General features: G+C 49.8%; 1 protein-coding gene across 6 annotated transcripts in view; it reads right to left on the bottom strand.

Annotated features, from left to right (window-relative positions):
- Positions 1 to 5,822: 5,822 nt before the first annotated feature.
- ARHGAP8 (Rho GTPase activating protein 8) overlaps positions 5,823 to 16,984 on the bottom strand; it is an 82,601-nt gene continuing 71,439 nt past the window's right edge. For 5 of the 6 annotated variants that reach the window (XM_049884632.1, XM_049884631.1, XM_049884630.1 and 2 more), the window contains 4 exons: positions 15,698 to 15,775; positions 12,457 to 12,585; positions 7,977 to 8,080; positions 5,823 to 6,301 (listed from right to left, as the gene is read on the bottom strand). In XM_049884632.1, the coding sequence (XP_049740589.1) occupies positions 6,056 to 6,301; positions 7,977 to 8,080; positions 12,457 to 12,585; positions 15,698 to 15,775 (557 nt within the window). In that variant the 3' untranslated portion in view covers positions 5,823 to 6,055. The remainder of the gene's footprint in view (positions 6,302 to 7,976; positions 8,081 to 12,456; positions 12,586 to 15,697; positions 15,776 to 16,984) is intronic. The other variant, XM_049884634.1, reaches the window with a different exon arrangement.

Below are 16,984 nucleotides of genomic sequence, written 5' to 3'. Positions count from 1 at the left end.
TCACGTGGTCTCCTGGTTCTCTCCACTCATGTTGTCTTGTGCCATTTCCAGTGTTACAGCTCTCTCTGCCTCCTGGGTCTAGGAAGGTCTCAGCACAGGGACCCCAGGTCTAAAGGACCTGCTCTGCTCCTGGCTCTTTGTGATGGTAGTGAGGTCCCCCTCAACCTTGGTGGGATCACCCCTCATAAGCCCAGCGGGATGGCATACCTGACCAGTCCTCTTGTGCACCACAGACACCTTATTTCTGTAGTCCCTGTCCAATCTTGGCAAGTTTTACATACCTTATTTACATAGTCCCACCCAATCATTTGGTGGAGTTACAAGACCATGGCCAGGAGGCCATATAAAAAGAGAAAACCCATTTCCCTACAATAATGTTGCTGTTAGCTGCTATAGAGTTGGCTCTGACTCCTGATGACTCCATCTACAACAGGATGAAACGCTGGCCAGTCCTGTCGTGACCCATAGAGTTGGCTCTGAATCCTGATGACTCCATCTACGACAGGATGAAACGCTGGCGCGTCCTACTGTGACCCATAGAGTTGGCTCTGACTCCTGCTGACTCCGTCTACGACAGGATGAAACGCTGGCCAGTCCTGTCGTGACCCACAGGTTTTCATTGCTAATTTTTGGAAGTAGATCGCCAGGCCTTTCTTCCTAGTCTGTCTTAGTCTGGAAGCTCTGCTGAAGCCTGTCCATGGGTGACTCTGCTGGTATTTGAAATACTGGTGGCAAAGCTTCCAACATCACAGGAACACACCAGCCACTGAAGTACGACAAACTGACGGGTGGTGGAAAGTTGATAATACCATCCCCATTATACAAATGAGAAAAAGCTAGAGCTTATCCAGGTGATACATCCTGTGTGGGGGACAGGAACCCAAGCCAGGCCTTCCAACTTTGAGTTCCGTGTCCTCCACCCATGCTGGGTTTGATGACCTCAGAATTCACAGCTGTGAACCTGAGCAGTACCAGAAGTGGGGTGTCAGTATTGGCACCTCCAACAACAGCAGACTGGCTCTCTTAAGGGTAGACCGGCCACTTGGTTTGCTGCACGTTTTTTGGACGGGCTTTAATAATTCACTGAGGATGTCAGCTCCAAGTTCTGGGCAGCCTGCCTAATCTCTGGAGTCACTTAAAATCTCTGTCGTTTCTGCAAAAGTAGATGTTTAGGCAATTTATTCTGCACGTTCTGTCAATAGAGACCCCCCCCCGCCCCGGAGCCTTCATTTCAGCATCGCCTGGCATTGTTTTACGCTGAAACGCGCGGTGTGTGGTTCCAACACATTATGGCTGTAATTGCCATCTTCTGTGTGGAAACGATCGGGAAGTAGGGCTTGGATACAAGGAGGGTGACAAGGCCACACCGTGCCAAAGCTTGGATTCCACAGCGAGCCTTTGTGAGGGGGAGCTGTTATCAAAGAAGCCACAGGGGGACATCTGGGGGCCACCTCCCCGAGTCAGAAAATTTGAAACATATATTTCTCAAACGTGCGCCTGGCTGTAAACCTCGCTGCATAATGCATGAGATTTGATTTAATGTCGTCGTTAATTCGGCTCTTCACAGTGGTGCACTCTTAAGGGAGCCATCTTTTTTATTTGGGATTTTCTTTCTTTTTCTTTTTTATTTCCTGGCAACGGAACGCAGAGGCCGTGTTAGGGTTGTTCTGAACTGTGTGAGGGCAGGATGCCTTCCTGGGGGAGGGGGCGCAGATGTGGGCGCCGTTCTCCAGGCTGTGGGTGGAAAACAGGCGCCTCACAGGCCCCAACTGGGGAGTCCCCATGGGCCTGGTCTGGGGCTCCCTCTGCCTGGCTGTGGCTGGTCAGAACCAGAGGGTTATTAAAAAAGAAGAATGAATGAAAGAAAGAAAAGGAAAAGCCTTTGAACAGAACAGAAAATAAATGAAACATACGTTTCAAGACGCATAAGAGAAATCAAGCTGGCCTGGATTAACCGTGAGTGACAGAGAGCCAGGAAGAACAGAAAAGACAGAGAAAGGAGACAGGTGAAAAGGTGCCAAAAGGTTGGCAGTTCAAATGCCAAGGAAGAAACAGGCTTGGCCGTCTGCTTCCTTAAAGACTGTTGTTACTGGGTGCTGTCAATTTGATTCTGACTCATAGTGACCCCATGTGACAGCAGAACTGCCCCATAGGGTTTCCTGGACTGTAATCTTTACAGGAGCACACGAACAAGTCTTTCTCTCGAGGAGCTGCTGAGTGGGTTCGAACCACCAACCTTTGGGTCAGCAGCCAAGTGCTTAACCATTGTGCCACCAAGGAGGTCTCCTAAGTCACAAATCAACAACAACAACAAAAACACTGAGTAGGGTGAGGAGTGGGGAGAAAAACAAGAACTGGAGGGAGAGAAGCTGTAGAGAGAAGGTGGGGCAAGTGCCCAGTGAGGAAGGAGTGAGAGGAGAAAGGGGGTGAGGAGGGAGCAGGGAGGCGCCTGCCCAGGCCAACAGGCTCTGCAGCTCCTCCGGGAGACCAGGCGGGTCAACCACGGCCCTGCCCTGCCCTGCCCTGCCCAGCCGGTGCCCCAGGGAGCACACAGGCTGTACCACGCAGCTAGGTAAGGACTGGGACAGGGTGAGCGGGGTAGGGGGACAGAGAAGCCTCTCACCCACATCCATCCAGGAGGCTGCCAGGCTACTACAGTCTGTGAGCCCCGGGGGAACCTGAAAATCTAGCGCCTCTGCCTGCGTCACTGCCGTCATGGAAGAGGTGCAATTCTTGCCCTCAAAGAGCTTACAATCACTGGGTCTTCTGGACCAAACCCTGGAGATCTTTCAAAGGTAGGTTCACCATTTCCACTTTATTTTCCCCAAACTTCAGAAACTTCTCGGAAAACCTAAGGGAATATTTTCCCAGCATTTACTGTTGTCATTAGGCGCTGTCTAGTCAGTTCCGACTCATAGTGACCCCACGTACAACAGAACGAAACACTGCCCTGTCCTGCGCCACCCTCACAATTGTTGCTATGTCTCAGCCCCTTGTTGCAGCCACAGTGTCAATTCATCTTGTTGAGGGTCTTCCTCTTTTTCACTGACCCTGTACTTTACCAAGCATGATGTCCTTCTCCAGGGACTGGTCCCCCCGATAACACGTCCAACGTATGTGAGACATAGTCTCACCATCCTTGCTTCTAAGGAGCATTCTGGCTGTACTTCTTTCAAGACAGATTTGTTTATTCTGCCAGTCCATGATATATTCGGTATTCTTCACCAACACCATAATTCAGAAGCATCAATTCTTCTTCAGCCTTCCTTAGTCATTGTCCAGCTTTTGCATACATATGAGGTGACTGAAAATATCATGGCTTGGTTCAGGCTCACCTTAGTCCTCAAAGAGACATCTTTGCTTCTGAACACTTTAAAGGGTCTTTTAAAGCAGATTTGCTCATGTAATACCTTGTTTCATTTCCTGACTGCTGCTTCCATGGGTGTTGATTGTGGATCTAAGTAAAACGAAATCCTTGACAACTTCAATATTTTCTCCATTTATCATGATGTTGCTTATTGGTTCAGTTGTGAGGGTTTTTGTTTTCTTTATGTTGAGGTGTAATCCATACTGAAGGCTGTGGTCTTTGATCTTCATTAGCAAGTGCTTCAAGTCCTCTTGACTTTTAGCAAGCAACGTTGTGTCATCTGCACAGTACAGGTTGTTAACGAGTCTTCCTCCAACCCTGATGCCTCATTCTTCTTCATATAGTCCAGTTTCTCAGATTATTTGCTCAGCTTACAGATTGAATAAATATGGTGAAAGGATACAACCCTGATGAACATCTTTCATGACCTTAAACCACTCAGTAACCCCTTGTTCTGTTCGAACAACTGATCAACTCTTGGTCTAAGTACAGGTTCCTCATGAGCATAATTAAGTGCTCTGGAATTCCCATTCTTTGCAATGTTATCTATAATTTGTTATGATCCACACAGTCGAATAACTTTGCCTAGTCAAGAAAACACAGGAAACATTTTTCTAGTATTCTCTGCTTTCAGCGAGGATCCATCTGACATCAGCAATGATATCCCTGGTTCCTTGTCCTCTTCTAAAACCAGCCTGAATTTCTGACAGTTCCTTGCCAATGTACTGCTGCAACCATTTTTTAATTATCTCCATAATTTTATTTGCATGTGATATCAATGATATAGTTAGATAATTCCCACATTCAGTTGGATCACCTTTCTTGGAAACAGGCATAAATATGGATCTCTACCAGTTGGTTGGCCATCTTCCAAATTTCTTGTTATAGACAAGTGAGCACCTCCAGCACTGCATCCATTTGTTGAAACATCTCAGTTGATATTCCATCAATTCCTGGAGCCTTGTTTTTCACCAATGCCTTCAGTGCAGCTTGGGCTTCTTCCTTTAGTACCATCGGTTCCTGGTCTTATGGTACCTCCTGAAATGATTGAATGTCAACCAATTCTTTTTGGTACAGTGACTGTGTGTATTCCTTCCATCTTCTTTTCATGCTTCCTGAGTTGTTTAATATTTTCCAGTAGAATCCTTCACTATTGCAATTCGAGGCTTTAATTTTTTTTTCAGTTTCTTTCAGCTTGAGAAATGCCAAGCGTGTTCTTCCTTTCCAGTTTTGTAACTCCAGGTCTTTGCATATTTCATTATAATACTTTGCTTTGTCTTCTCGAGCCGCCCTTTGAATCTTCTGTTCAGCTCTTTTAATTCATCATTTCTTTCTTTCGCTTTAGCTATTCTATGTTCAAGAACAAGTTTCAGAGTCTCTTCTGACGTCCATTTTGGTCTTCTTTTTCTTTTCTGTCTTTTTAATGACCTTTTTCTATATGCCAAGAAAACCAAACCTGTTGCCATTGAGTCAATTCTGACTCATAAGTGATCCTGTAGGACAGAGTAGAACTACCCAATAGGGCTTCCAAGGCTGTAATCTTTACAGAAGCAGACTGCCACATCTGTCTGCTGCAGAGCGGCTGGTGGATCCCAACCACCGACCTTTCGTTAGCGGCCGCTGTACCACCAGGACTCCTTGTGTGAGTATGTCAATTCCAACTCATCACCAGGACTCCTTGTGTGAGTATGTCAATTCCAACTCATAGCGACCGTATAGGATAGAGTAAAACTGCCCCATAGAGTTTCCAAGGAGCACCTGGTTGATTTGAACTGCTGACCTTTTGGTTAGCAGCCATAGCTCTTAACCACTATGTCACCAGGGTTTCCATATACATGAGCCCAGGTGGTGCAGTAAAGAGCTTGGATGGTAACCAAAAGGTCGGCTGTTTAAATCCACCAGCTGCTTCTTGGAAGCCCTATACATACATAGTTTCTGTTTCTGCAGAAAACCGTAATACAGGCCCCCATTCTACACCCTCCCTGTATCCACACACATCCTTTGCCCAATGATTCTGCGGTGTCCTCCCACCCCAACTTGGGCTCAGGCATGTGACTAGCTTTGGCCTCAAGACATGGCACACCTCACACCAGCACCAGCATGGGGTCATCTGGTATACCTCCCAGACACCTCTGCCTGCATGGTGAGCACGGTCCCGGGCAACCTGCTGAAAGGATCCGAGCGCCTATACAACAGCCAAGTTTCATTAGCTGCAGCCAGCCGCCGGGCGTGTGGCTGAGCTCTGGCAAGAGGAAACAGCTGCCTGGTCAACTCACGGTATCCTGGACAACATGACAAGGCTGTTGTTTCCAGACCCAGGGGTTGAGTGGTTTGTTACATCACATAACAGCAACAGCTAACTGCTACAAACCCCAGCTGATAAATGTCCATTTTCAGTTATCCGCATGGAGTTCTGACCTCAGGCCACCACTCAAAGACGGGGGAGAAGGGCCCAAGAATGAGAGCCACAGAAATTTCCTGGCAGGTTCTGAGTCCGTTTAATGCCTGGTTACCGTCACAGGTAGCAAGTTTACAAAGCCTACAAAGAACACACAGACAGATGGACTTTGACATGGCCTTCCCAGTGCTACAGATGTCTCCTGGCCATGGTCAGGGGACGTGGAGGCACAACAGCCGAGACAAGGCTGGTCCATCTCTGGCACAACCTTGGGCGAAGGGGTCGCCTGGCTACTTGGCTTCGGCAGAGGCAGGCACATGGCCCCCAGGCGTGTGGCCCCCAGGCGCGTGGCCCCCAGATGCCTCCTGGGTGCTGAAGACGGTCTCGTAGTACTCAATAAGCAGCTCTGTGAACAGGTTCAGGGGCACGAGGGCGCTCACCGAGGATGCCCCCTGGGAAGGCCAGGTCAAGTTCAGCCCGAAGACACAGGCCAGGCTGGAGCTGCTCATTTTGTTAAAGATGCTTTCCTGGGACACCTGGAAGGGAGCACAGGTGAGGCAAGGTGTGCACCCCAACAGACCACAACTGGGGTCTTTGTGCAGTGAGAACGGGCCAGGACTGGGCTGCCAGCCAGTGCTGCAGCCTCGTGCAGCCCCCTATCAACCTGCCCCACCCACCCTGCCTCAGTTTCCCCATCTGTAAAAGGAAGGGGCTGGACTCGGCGCTCTCAGAGGAATTCCTCTGGGTGTGACCTTCCCTGGTCTGCCTTCTGGGGCCTCCTCAACCTACACCGTCCCCCTTCCACGCGGAAGGGTTCAGAGGCCCACTTGGGGAGCGTGGCCTTTGGCGTCACCAGATGCCCCTCACCTCTCTGACTGCCCTGGACCTTTGCTCTCGTTGGGGACCACCAGCCAGATGGCATCATCACGAGAGGGGGTAAAAAGCAGGGCTGCCAACCGGTTCATTCTGGTTCGCACCCCTGCTGAGAATTTGCATTTCTAACAAGTTCCCAGGTGATGCTAATCCTGCAGGTTAGGGACCAGTGCTGAGAACCACTAGTAGGGCAGTGACAAGTTCCCAGGCAGTGCTAATCCTGCAGATAAGGGACCAATGCTGAGAACCACTAGTAGGGCAGTGACAAGTTCCCAGGTGGTGCTAATCCTGCGGGTTAGGGACCAATGCTGAGAACCACTAGTAGGGCAGTGACAAGTTCCCAGGTGGTGCTAATCCTGCGGGTCAGGGGCCAATGCTGAGAACCACTGGTAGGGCAGTGACAAGTTCCCAGGTGGTGCTAATCCTGCGGGTTAGGGACCAATGCTGAGAACCACTGGTAGAGCAGTGACAAGTTCCCAGGTGGTGCTAATCCTGGGGGTTAGGGACCAACGGTGAGAGCCACTAGTAGAGCAGTGGGTCTCAAAATGTACCATACTTGAGAATCACCTGGGGATCTCGTTAAACTGTAGATTCTGATTCAGTGTATCTGGGGTGGAAAGGCAGATGCTCAGCAGGGGTTAGAACCAGAACAAAATGGTTCAAACCCTGGTAAAAAGCTTGGCACAGAGCCAGACACATGGCTAATCCTCCTGGGTGTTGGCGAGGACTGTTATTAGGGTGAGAGGGTGGGGGAGAGGGAAGGGGGCTGATATCTACTCCCCGTTCCCCAGGAACCCACAACCCTGACAGTCAGCTACAGCTGTGTGTGTGTGTGCGCATGCCTGTGTGAGTAAGCATATAGGAGTGAGCATGTGAGTACATAGTGTGTCAGTGGGCATGTGAGTGTGTGCATGTGTGAGTGAGCATGGGAGTGCATGAGTCAGCTGTGAGTACATGAGAGTGTGTGTGAGTGCATGTGTGTGTCCGTGAGCAAGAATGTGTGAGACAGTGTGTGTGTGACAGGGGTGGGTAGTGGGAAGGAAACCCGCAGCCTCTGTCTCATGTTGAAGAGCAGGCTCCCTGCCCAGCTAGGCTGCTGTGATATGCTGTCAATGGGGTGCAGGAAACCCCTGTAAGCTGTAAAGTGCTGTGCATGCAGAAGGGATGAGTGTTGTCTTCAGCAGGCCAAGAATACAGGCCCTGACATGCAGGGCAGAGGCCCCGTGTGAAGGGCACAGGCTCCGTGGGGAGGGCACAGGCCCCAACGTGGAGGGCAGAGGCACCAGCACAGGGTGTGGCCCCGCCCACGCCACCCCGAGGCACCTGTTGCCCACTCACCTCATGCAGGAAGCCCATGAGGTAGTTGAGAACAGCGTAATTTTGCTCAGGGAGGCTGCTCAGGATCTGGCGGCAATGGGTCACTCGCAGGCTGCTTTCCACACCTGCAATGGCGTGGGGGTGAGGGCAGAGAGCAAAGGGGATAGCCAGCTCTAAAGGTGGGTGTCAGGGTCAGGCCTGGAGCCCCCACCTACTTCACGGCCCGGCTGTGCGGCTGTCCCTCCCAGATCCCTCTGCTTCTCTGAGCTGGTTCCTCTTCTTTAAAACAGAACAGTAACCATTACTTCCCAGAAACCCATTAAAGCCAAAAGGCTAGAATGGTCTAGACCAGGGGTCGGCCAACTATGGCCTATGAGCCAAATATGGCCCACTGGCTGTTTTTGTCAATAAAGTTTTTTTGGGACATAGCTACGGCCACTCATTCCTTATGGCCTATGGCTGCCTTTATGTTACAATGGGAAGTCGACTGACTTCTGCTCTACACAAACGCAGCCTGTTTGGTGATTCTCAGCCCTAGGGGTCCCCACACTGCGTTGTTCTTGGGGAAGGCAGCGCCCCACCCACCGGGGCCTGGAGTAAACACCCCAGACTCTGAGATTCAAAAATTTCCGTCAATACCCACATTCCCCATCTGAGCTCCATCCAAACACTTTAAATAAAAGTCCACCAGTCAACAAGTGTGCACCCAGCTCCCACTGCAGACAGAGACACAGATGCACAAAGACACACAGCACACACACACACATATACAGACACACAAATACACACATAAACACCATATATACACATATACATACCACACGCAGAACACAAATACACACATAATCATACACACACATACATACATACACACCACACCCAGACACACATATACACACATAAACACCATAACACACATATACATACATACACACACACACACCACACAGACACACAAATACACACATAAACACCGTACACACACATATATACAGACACACAGACACACCACACACAGATACACATACATACACACCACAAAGAGACAAACACACGTACACACGCCCACAGCCAGCCCTGGGCACAGCAGGGCATCTCCATCAGCCCGTGGTGGGGTCCCGGCCCCTCCCGCCCTCAGGGAGAGGCTCAGCCCCTCGCCCATCTCCAGGTGCCTCCTTCACCAAACTACACAGAGTTCACGCTGGACGGGTGTTAAAGGGGGAGCGGCCATGTCGTAAACTTTGGGAACCCCGCAGTCACTAACGCCGTTCTTCACGTCACCCTGTCTGTGCTGGGCATTTACTGCCACCCCAGAGGCAAGTTTTCCCTCTGAAAGTGTTAAAGTTGTGTTTACGTATGTGCACAATTACGTATATGCCAAGTACTTATTCATCAATATATAGAACGGATAAAACCAAAGCAAACCAAACCCGTTGCTTTAGAGTTGGTTCCGACTCACAGCAACCCTATAAAACAGAGCAGAACTGCCCCATAGGGCTTCCGAGGAACGGCTGGCGGATTTGAACTGCTGACCTCTTGGTTAGCACCTGAGCTCTTAACCACTGCACCCCCAGGGCTCCAGAGAATAGATGCTTGCCTGAAAATACACAGTTTCTACAGAAAATACATGTTTGATGTTTGCTGTCAAGTCGATTCCAACTCATAGCGACCCCGTGAGTCAGAGCAGAACTGCCCCGTAGGGTTTCCTAGGCTATAACCTACTGGAGCAGATCGCCAGGCCTTTTCTTGAGCCCCCTGTGTGGGTTCGAACCACCAACCTTTCACTTAACAGCCGAGCACGTAACCGTTATGCTACCAGGGCTCCTTATGCATGTTTATGTAGCAACAATCTTTCAAAAATACATATTCCTGCATAAACATAACAAACATTACATGACTCTTTGTACTTTTCAAAGCATTTCCACATAAACACATCTCTAAGTGTTTCAGCTCAGCTGACTCGAAGAGGCTCCCATGAGATGGGACGTCCTGTCGGCCTGGCATCGGGGCCCCTCCCTGCACTGGGGGAGTTCCCCGCCAGCGCGTCTCAGTGGAGGGCAGAGCCAGCTACTCTGAGTGGTCAGAACACAACCCACAGAAGCCAGGCTCCTTAGCCCCTTGGTAGCATCTCAGTTCTCAGCAATGGGATCTTCAGAACTTGAGTCTTTTTTTTTTTTTAAATAATATTTTATTGTGTTTTCGACAAATGTTTACACAGCAGTTTAGGTTCCCATTCAATGATTTCTATGCAAGTTGCTCAGTGGCATTGGTTACATTCTTCACAATCCGTGAACCTTCTCATCATTTCCATTCTGGTTGTCCCCCTTCCATTAATCTAGTTTCCCTGCCCCCCTTGGAGCCCTGGTAGTGCCGTGGTTAACAGCTTGGCTGCTAACCAAAAGGCCAGCAGTTCAAATCCACCAGGCACTCCTTGGAAACCGAAAGGGGCAGTTCTACTCTGTCCTATAGGGTCGCTATGAGTCGGAATTGACTCGACGGCAACGGGTTTGGTTTCCGTTCTTATCTTTGTTTTAAAGTAATTAGTGATCAGTTGCTCTTGTGTACATGAGTTTTTGAAGGAGCACAGTCCTTATGGGTAATAGTCATTATTTTTTGCATGTTGAGTCTTTTAAAATTATCACTGGGCAAAACAAAATTAGAAATAACTGCAAACGGTTACCAGTAGGGGCCAGTTAAATAAAGTACGATACAGTATTACAAAATATTATCAATTGAATGGGATGCTATGGAGCTGCTGAGAAGCAAGAGTAGGTATGCATACCAGGAGAAAGACCTAAAAGAGAGTGTAACGCTTAGAAAAAAAACAAAAAACAACAAGGCTCAAAGCAGTGTGCGTATGAAAAGCATTCTGGAAAGAGAAGCAAACACGCACAGAACCATTGCGGAGGTCAGTGGGGCCAAAGGCGCTCGCAGAGAGACTCCACTTCACTGCAAACCTTTTTGTACTGTTAACATTTTTTTCCCCCACTATGTATTTGTGGTATTTTCATCATCATAGAATTTTGTAAGATTCTCTGTCTGCCCCACTCCCTGCTGCAAAAGGTCACACAGTGGCGTTTTACCCTCGAGACGTGTGTTTTATCCTGGGGTCTTTGCACACCGATTGAGCCTGCTGTGAAAGCTGCAAGCTGTAAGCTAGGCTGGTGTCTTTCCTCCATTTCTATAGTTTATTTACCAGCAGGAAGCAATTATTGCTAAATAACTTAGGGCCAGGTTTTGATAGTCACAGAGAAAAGTGAGTGAGCTGGAAACACTCCGAACCCTTAGCTCGGCATTCCACCCACAGAACCCTGACGCTGTCATGGCAGCATCAGTGTCCCCTGGAACAGCATCAGAGATGCAGATTCCTGGGCTCTCCCTGAGGAGTTCTGGTGGTGCAGTTTGCAACTAACCAAAAGGTGGCAGTTTGAATCCACCAGCCGCTCCTCGGAAACCCCATGACCCAGCTTCTACTCTGCCCCATCGGGCTGCTGTGAATCAGAACGGACTCGACAGCAACAAGTTTTGTTTTGGACCCTCCCCAGACCCAACGAGTCAGGAACTCCCGGCTGGGGACCCACTGATGTGTGTTTTAACAAGCCCTGCAGCGAGTCTAGAAGTCCCTGGGTGGTGTGCTCAGCTGCTAAGCCAGAGGTTGGAGGTTCGAGTCCACCCAGAGGCACCTCAGAAGAAAGGCCTGGCCATCTACTTCTGAAAACTCAGCCACTGAAAACCCCGTGGAGCCCAGTTCCGCTCTGACGCACACGAGGTCACCGGGAGCCGCAGCCAACTCGTTGGCAAACGGTTTGTTCTTTTGTGTTTTATTTGCATAGGTCATATATAAGGGGCCCTGGTGGTGCCAACAGTTAAGCACCCGACTGCTACTGAAAGGTTGGCAGTTCAAACTCACCCAGCGGCTCTGTAGAAGAAAAGACCTGGCAATGTGGTCCCGTAAAGATTATAGCCTAGGAAACCTTATAGGGCAGTTCTACTCTGTCACATGGGGTCGCCAGGAGTCAGGACTGACTCAGTGGCACCTAACAGCAGTAACAACAGGTCACGTGTGTCTCCATGGCTTTCTGCAACAATTCGGGTAGAAACACAGGGAGGGGTTGCTATTCCCTTTCGAGAAGAGGAAGTTGAGGTGCTGGGAGGAGGACCCCCCCAGGGCAGCACAGAGAAGGATGAAGGGGTAGGACCCTCCCCAGAGCAATCTGCCCCACCCACTAGGCTGCCCCTCAGCCCAGCTGCACCTGAGAGACAGCCAGGACACCTCCAACTCCATCTCCCCCACCTGTGGACAGAGGCCTGGGCTGAGGCAGGAGGGGATCCAGGACCCCAATTACCAGCCACAAAGACCCCCTCCCACCCCGCAGGGTCAGAGGGAGCAGGATGAGCCTGGACAGACTCACCTGAGCCACCCCAGCCCTCAACAGGTGGGGGATGACACCTGCACCCCCAGAGCCCCCAGCCCTCGGGGAGGGGCTGTGCTGGTCCTTACTGGTGATCCCAAGGACTTGCTCATAGGCCTCGAAGGTCAGCAGCGGCTGGGGCAGCTCTCGAAGGAAGGTCTTCAGGATCACGGCAGGAAGGTGGATATCCCCATAGTCGTCAAAATTCACGGGCTTCCCTACACACAGAAATGAGTGGATGAATGAGTGAATGAATGATGTGGGGGCATGAAAGAGGGGGAAGAGAATTGGAGCAGCTTCCAATAGGGGGTGGGCCTTAGGGGCAAGCAGTATTTAAACAGGCCGAGAAAGCCAGGACGGGCAGCTGGGAACACAGGGCACCTGAGCTCTGGGCCTGGAGCTGCTATTTCCACACAGGCTCTGACACAAACTGGCTTTGAGACTCCAGCAGGGAGAGCTGTGCTGGGGTCACGTGTGCTGGGGACTTCTCTGCCACCAGCAGTTCAGGGCTGACCTGAATGGGGGTGCTATCCCCCCACCAGCATGCCCAGGTCTGACCTGGAATGGGGGTGCTGCCCTCCACCCACCAGCCCAGGCTGACCTGGAATGGGGGTGCTGTGTCCCCACCAGCATGCCCAGGGCTGACCTGGAATGGGGTGCTGCCCCCCCACCAGCAGCCCAGGCTGACCTGAAATGGGGGTGCTGTCCCCTGATCAGCACACCCACCCTCACCTGCCTCCTCCAGCACCCAGTGGAGGTGGTGGGTGTATGACTGACTTCTTGACTGTGGTTTGGGTCCTGGGGAGGACTTGCTGCTGTAACAGTGTCCAGCATGATGCCAGGACGTGAGGGCTGAGAAGGCTGCCCAGGGGATGGCCCGAGCTTGGCACCTATCATGAGGCCGACATGCGGCAGAGTCTGCTCCTTGGCATCCATTAATCCCTCCTAGCTGCCCCTCAACATAAAGAAAACAAAACTCCTCACAACTGGACCAATGAGCAACATCATGATAAACGGAGATAAGATTGAAGTTGTAAAGGATTTCATTTTTCTTGGATCCACAATCAACAGCCATGGAAGCAGCAGCCAAGAAATCAAAAGACGCATTGCATTGGGTAAATCTGCTGCAAAGGACCTCTTTAAAGTGTTGAAGAGCAAAGATGTCACCTTGAAGACTAAGGTGCGCCTGACCCAAGCCATGGTATTTTCAATCGCATCATATGCATGTGAAAGCTGGACAATGAATAAGGAAGACCGAGAAGAACTGACGCCTTTGAATGGTGGTGTTGGCGAAGAATATTGAATACACCATGGACTGCCAAAAGAACGAACAAATCTGTCTTGGAAGAAGTATGACCAGAATGCTCCCTAGAGGCAAGGATGGCGAGACTGCATCTTACATACTTTTGACATGTTGTCAGGAGGGATCAGTCCCTGGAGAAGGACATCATGCTTGGCAGAGTACAGGGTCAGCGGAAAAGAGGAAGACCCTCCATGAGATGGATTGACACAGTGACTGCAACAATGAGCTCAAGCATAACAACGATTGTAAGGATGGCGCAGGACCGGGCAGTGTTTCGTTCTGTTGTGCATAGGGTCGCTGTGAGTCGGAACCGACTTGACGGCATCTAACAACAACAACAACAAGAAGCTGCCCTTCAGGAGCCCCTGGTGGCACAGACGGTAAGCACTCAACTACTAACCGAAAGGCTGGTGATTCAAACCCACACAGAGGTACCTCAGAAGACAGGCCTGGTGATCTGCTTCCAAAACGATCACGGTCTTGAAAACCCTGTGGAGCAGTTCTAGTCTGCAAGGGGTTGCCGTGAGTCAGAATCGACTCCACAGTAACTAATGGCAAAAAATTGCCCTTTCACCCAGTCTGACAGGGCGAATCTGATCTTGCCACCCAGTCTCTCAATAGCTGTGGGCTCTCACTGGTCCTCCCAGCCACGCCCCATTCGGATTCCTGTGATAGACACCACTTTGCTGCTGTGTAACCCAAACTCTTAACAGTCGTGGTCACTCTTTGCCCCTCCGGCCCTGCTCCATGTGGGTGCCCATGATTAAAACTTCTCCTTTTTCCCAAGCTAAGGCACCAAAAACTCAAGCTGACCACTTGGCCTTCAGCGTGCTAACACCGTAGCCCCCACCCTGCCTGCCATCCGTAAGGCCACTCGCTGCTGTTCTAGGTGGTTGCCGCCTTGTCCCAGCTGCAGACCCATGTGGTCCTGCATCCAGGCACGCTGTGGCCTCCTCTCTGGGACCTTTGAGGACTAAATTCTATTTGTTTTCTGGCCTTCCTGAGCGCCACTTTCTCATGCTGTATCTGACAGACTGACCACCCAAGACCCTCATAGACCCCTTTGTGTCAAACTTAATACAGCCCCACGCCAGCCTGTGGGCACTTGTTGAATGAAGGCACGGGGGTGGGAAAATGGGGGTGGAGGGGAAAGCGCTCTGTAAGGAGTTAGCCACATTACAGCGCTAGTCCACCACGTGTCCGTAAGTTTGTCGTACTGTGGGGGCTTGTGCAGTGCTGTGATACTGGAAGCTTTACCACCCTTGGTAGACAGGTCTCAGTGGAACTTCCAAACTAAGACAGACTAGGAAGAATGACTTGGTGGTCTACTTCCGAAAAAATGGCCAGTGAAAGCCTTATGAACAGCAGCGGAACATTGTCTGACACAGCGCCAGAAGATAAGCCCCCCAGGTTGGAAGGCACTCAAAACACGACTGGGAAAGAGCTGTCTCTCAAAGTAGAGTGGACCTTAATGATGTGGAGGGAGTCAAGCTTTCAGGACCTTTATTTGCTGATGTGGCACGACTCAAAACGAGATGTATTGCATTGGGAAAATCTGCTGCAAAAGACCTTTTTAAAGTGTTAAAAAGCAAAGATGTCACTCTGAGCACTAAGGTGTACCTGACCCAAGCTGTGATATTTTCAATCACCTCATATGCATGCGGGAGCTGGACAATGAATAAGGAAGACGGAAGAAGAATTGACGCCTTTGAATTATGGTACTGGCAAAGAATGTTGAATATACCACAGACTGCCAGAAGAAAGAACAAACCTGTCTTGGAAGAAATACAGCCAGAGTGCTCCTTAGAAGTGAGGATGGCGAGACTTCATCTCACATATTTTGGACAGGGGTCTGGACAAAAGGCCTCCTGTCTAGGCTTGGCAGCTGCTCCTGGTCAGCTGTCCCCCACCCTGCACTGTCTCTGGGGGCTGCAACGCCCTGATAGGGGGCTCTGAGACCCTGGAGCGTTGAATTCACTGGCCTGGTGGAATGTTCAGGGTGCGGGGTCTCTGAGGAATGGACTCACCTTGGTTGTAGAGTCTCTGGATCTCTCGGACTGTCAGCATGCTGGCCGATCTCCGGAACAAACCCTCAGTGCGGAGTCCTGCAGGGAGCAGAGCCTCCAGGCATCTCACAGGTCCCCACATTGGGCTTCTAGAACATTCTATGACACCCCACTGGCTGAAGCATCACACTCACCCTCTGTGGCCAGCAGGGAACACTGTCTTGCCCAAATCTAGATTGCCCCCCACTACCCCCCACTGCCAGAGCCTGGGTAGTACAAACAGTGAATATGCTCGGCTGCTAACCAAAAGGTTGGATGTTCGAGTCCACCCAGAGGCACCTATGAAGAAAGGGCTAGCAATCTACTTCTGAAAATTCAGCCATCAAAAACCCTATGGAGAGCCCTAATACATGGCATAAACAGAATACAAAACATTACTAAAAATGCTAAAGAGAAACCAGATAACCGGGAGCTCCTAAAAATCAAACACCTATGCTCATCCAAAGACTTCACCAAAAGAGTAAAAAGACCACCTACAGACTGGGAAAAAGTTTCAGCTATGGCATTTCCAACCAGCACCTGATCTCTAAAATCTACATGATTCTGCTAAAACTCAACCACAAAAAGACAAATAACCCAATTAAAAATGGGCAAAGGATGTGAACACGCGCTTCACTAAAGAAGACATTCAGGTAGATAACACTAGCAGATACGTGAGGAAATGCTCTCGATCATTAGCCGTTAGAGAAATGCAGATCAAAACTACAATGAGATTCCATCTCACTCCAACAAGGCTGGCATTAATCCAAAAAACACAAAATAATAAATGTTGGAGAGGTTGTGGAGAGACTGGAACGCTTATACACTGCTGGTGGGAATGTAAAATGGTACAACCACTCTGGAAATCGATTTGGCACTTCCTTAAAAAGCTAGAAATAGAACTACCATATGATCCAGCAATCCCACTCCTTGGAATATATCCTAGAGAAATAAGAGCCTTCACACAAACAGATAAATGCACACCCATGTTTATTGCAGCACTGTTTACAACAGCGAAAAGATGGAAGCAACCAAGGTGCCCATCAAAGGATGAATGGATAAATAAACTATGGTATATTCACACAATGGAATACTATACATGGATAAAGAACAGTGATAAATCCGTGAAACATTTCATAACATGGAGAAGTCTGGGAGGCATTATGCTAAGTGAAATTAGTCAATTGCAAAAGAACAAATATTGTATAAGACCATTATTATAGGAACTGGAGAAACAGTTTAAGCACAGAAGAAAATACTCTTTGATGG

This window comes from Elephas maximus, chromosome 4 (assembly GCF_024166365.1).
Source record: "Elephas maximus indicus isolate mEleMax1 chromosome 4, mEleMax1 primary haplotype, whole genome shotgun sequence".
NCBI classification, from domain to species: domain Eukaryota; kingdom Metazoa; phylum Chordata; class Mammalia; order Proboscidea; family Elephantidae; genus Elephas; species Elephas maximus.
This window is presented reverse-complemented; position numbering and strand designations above follow the sequence as displayed.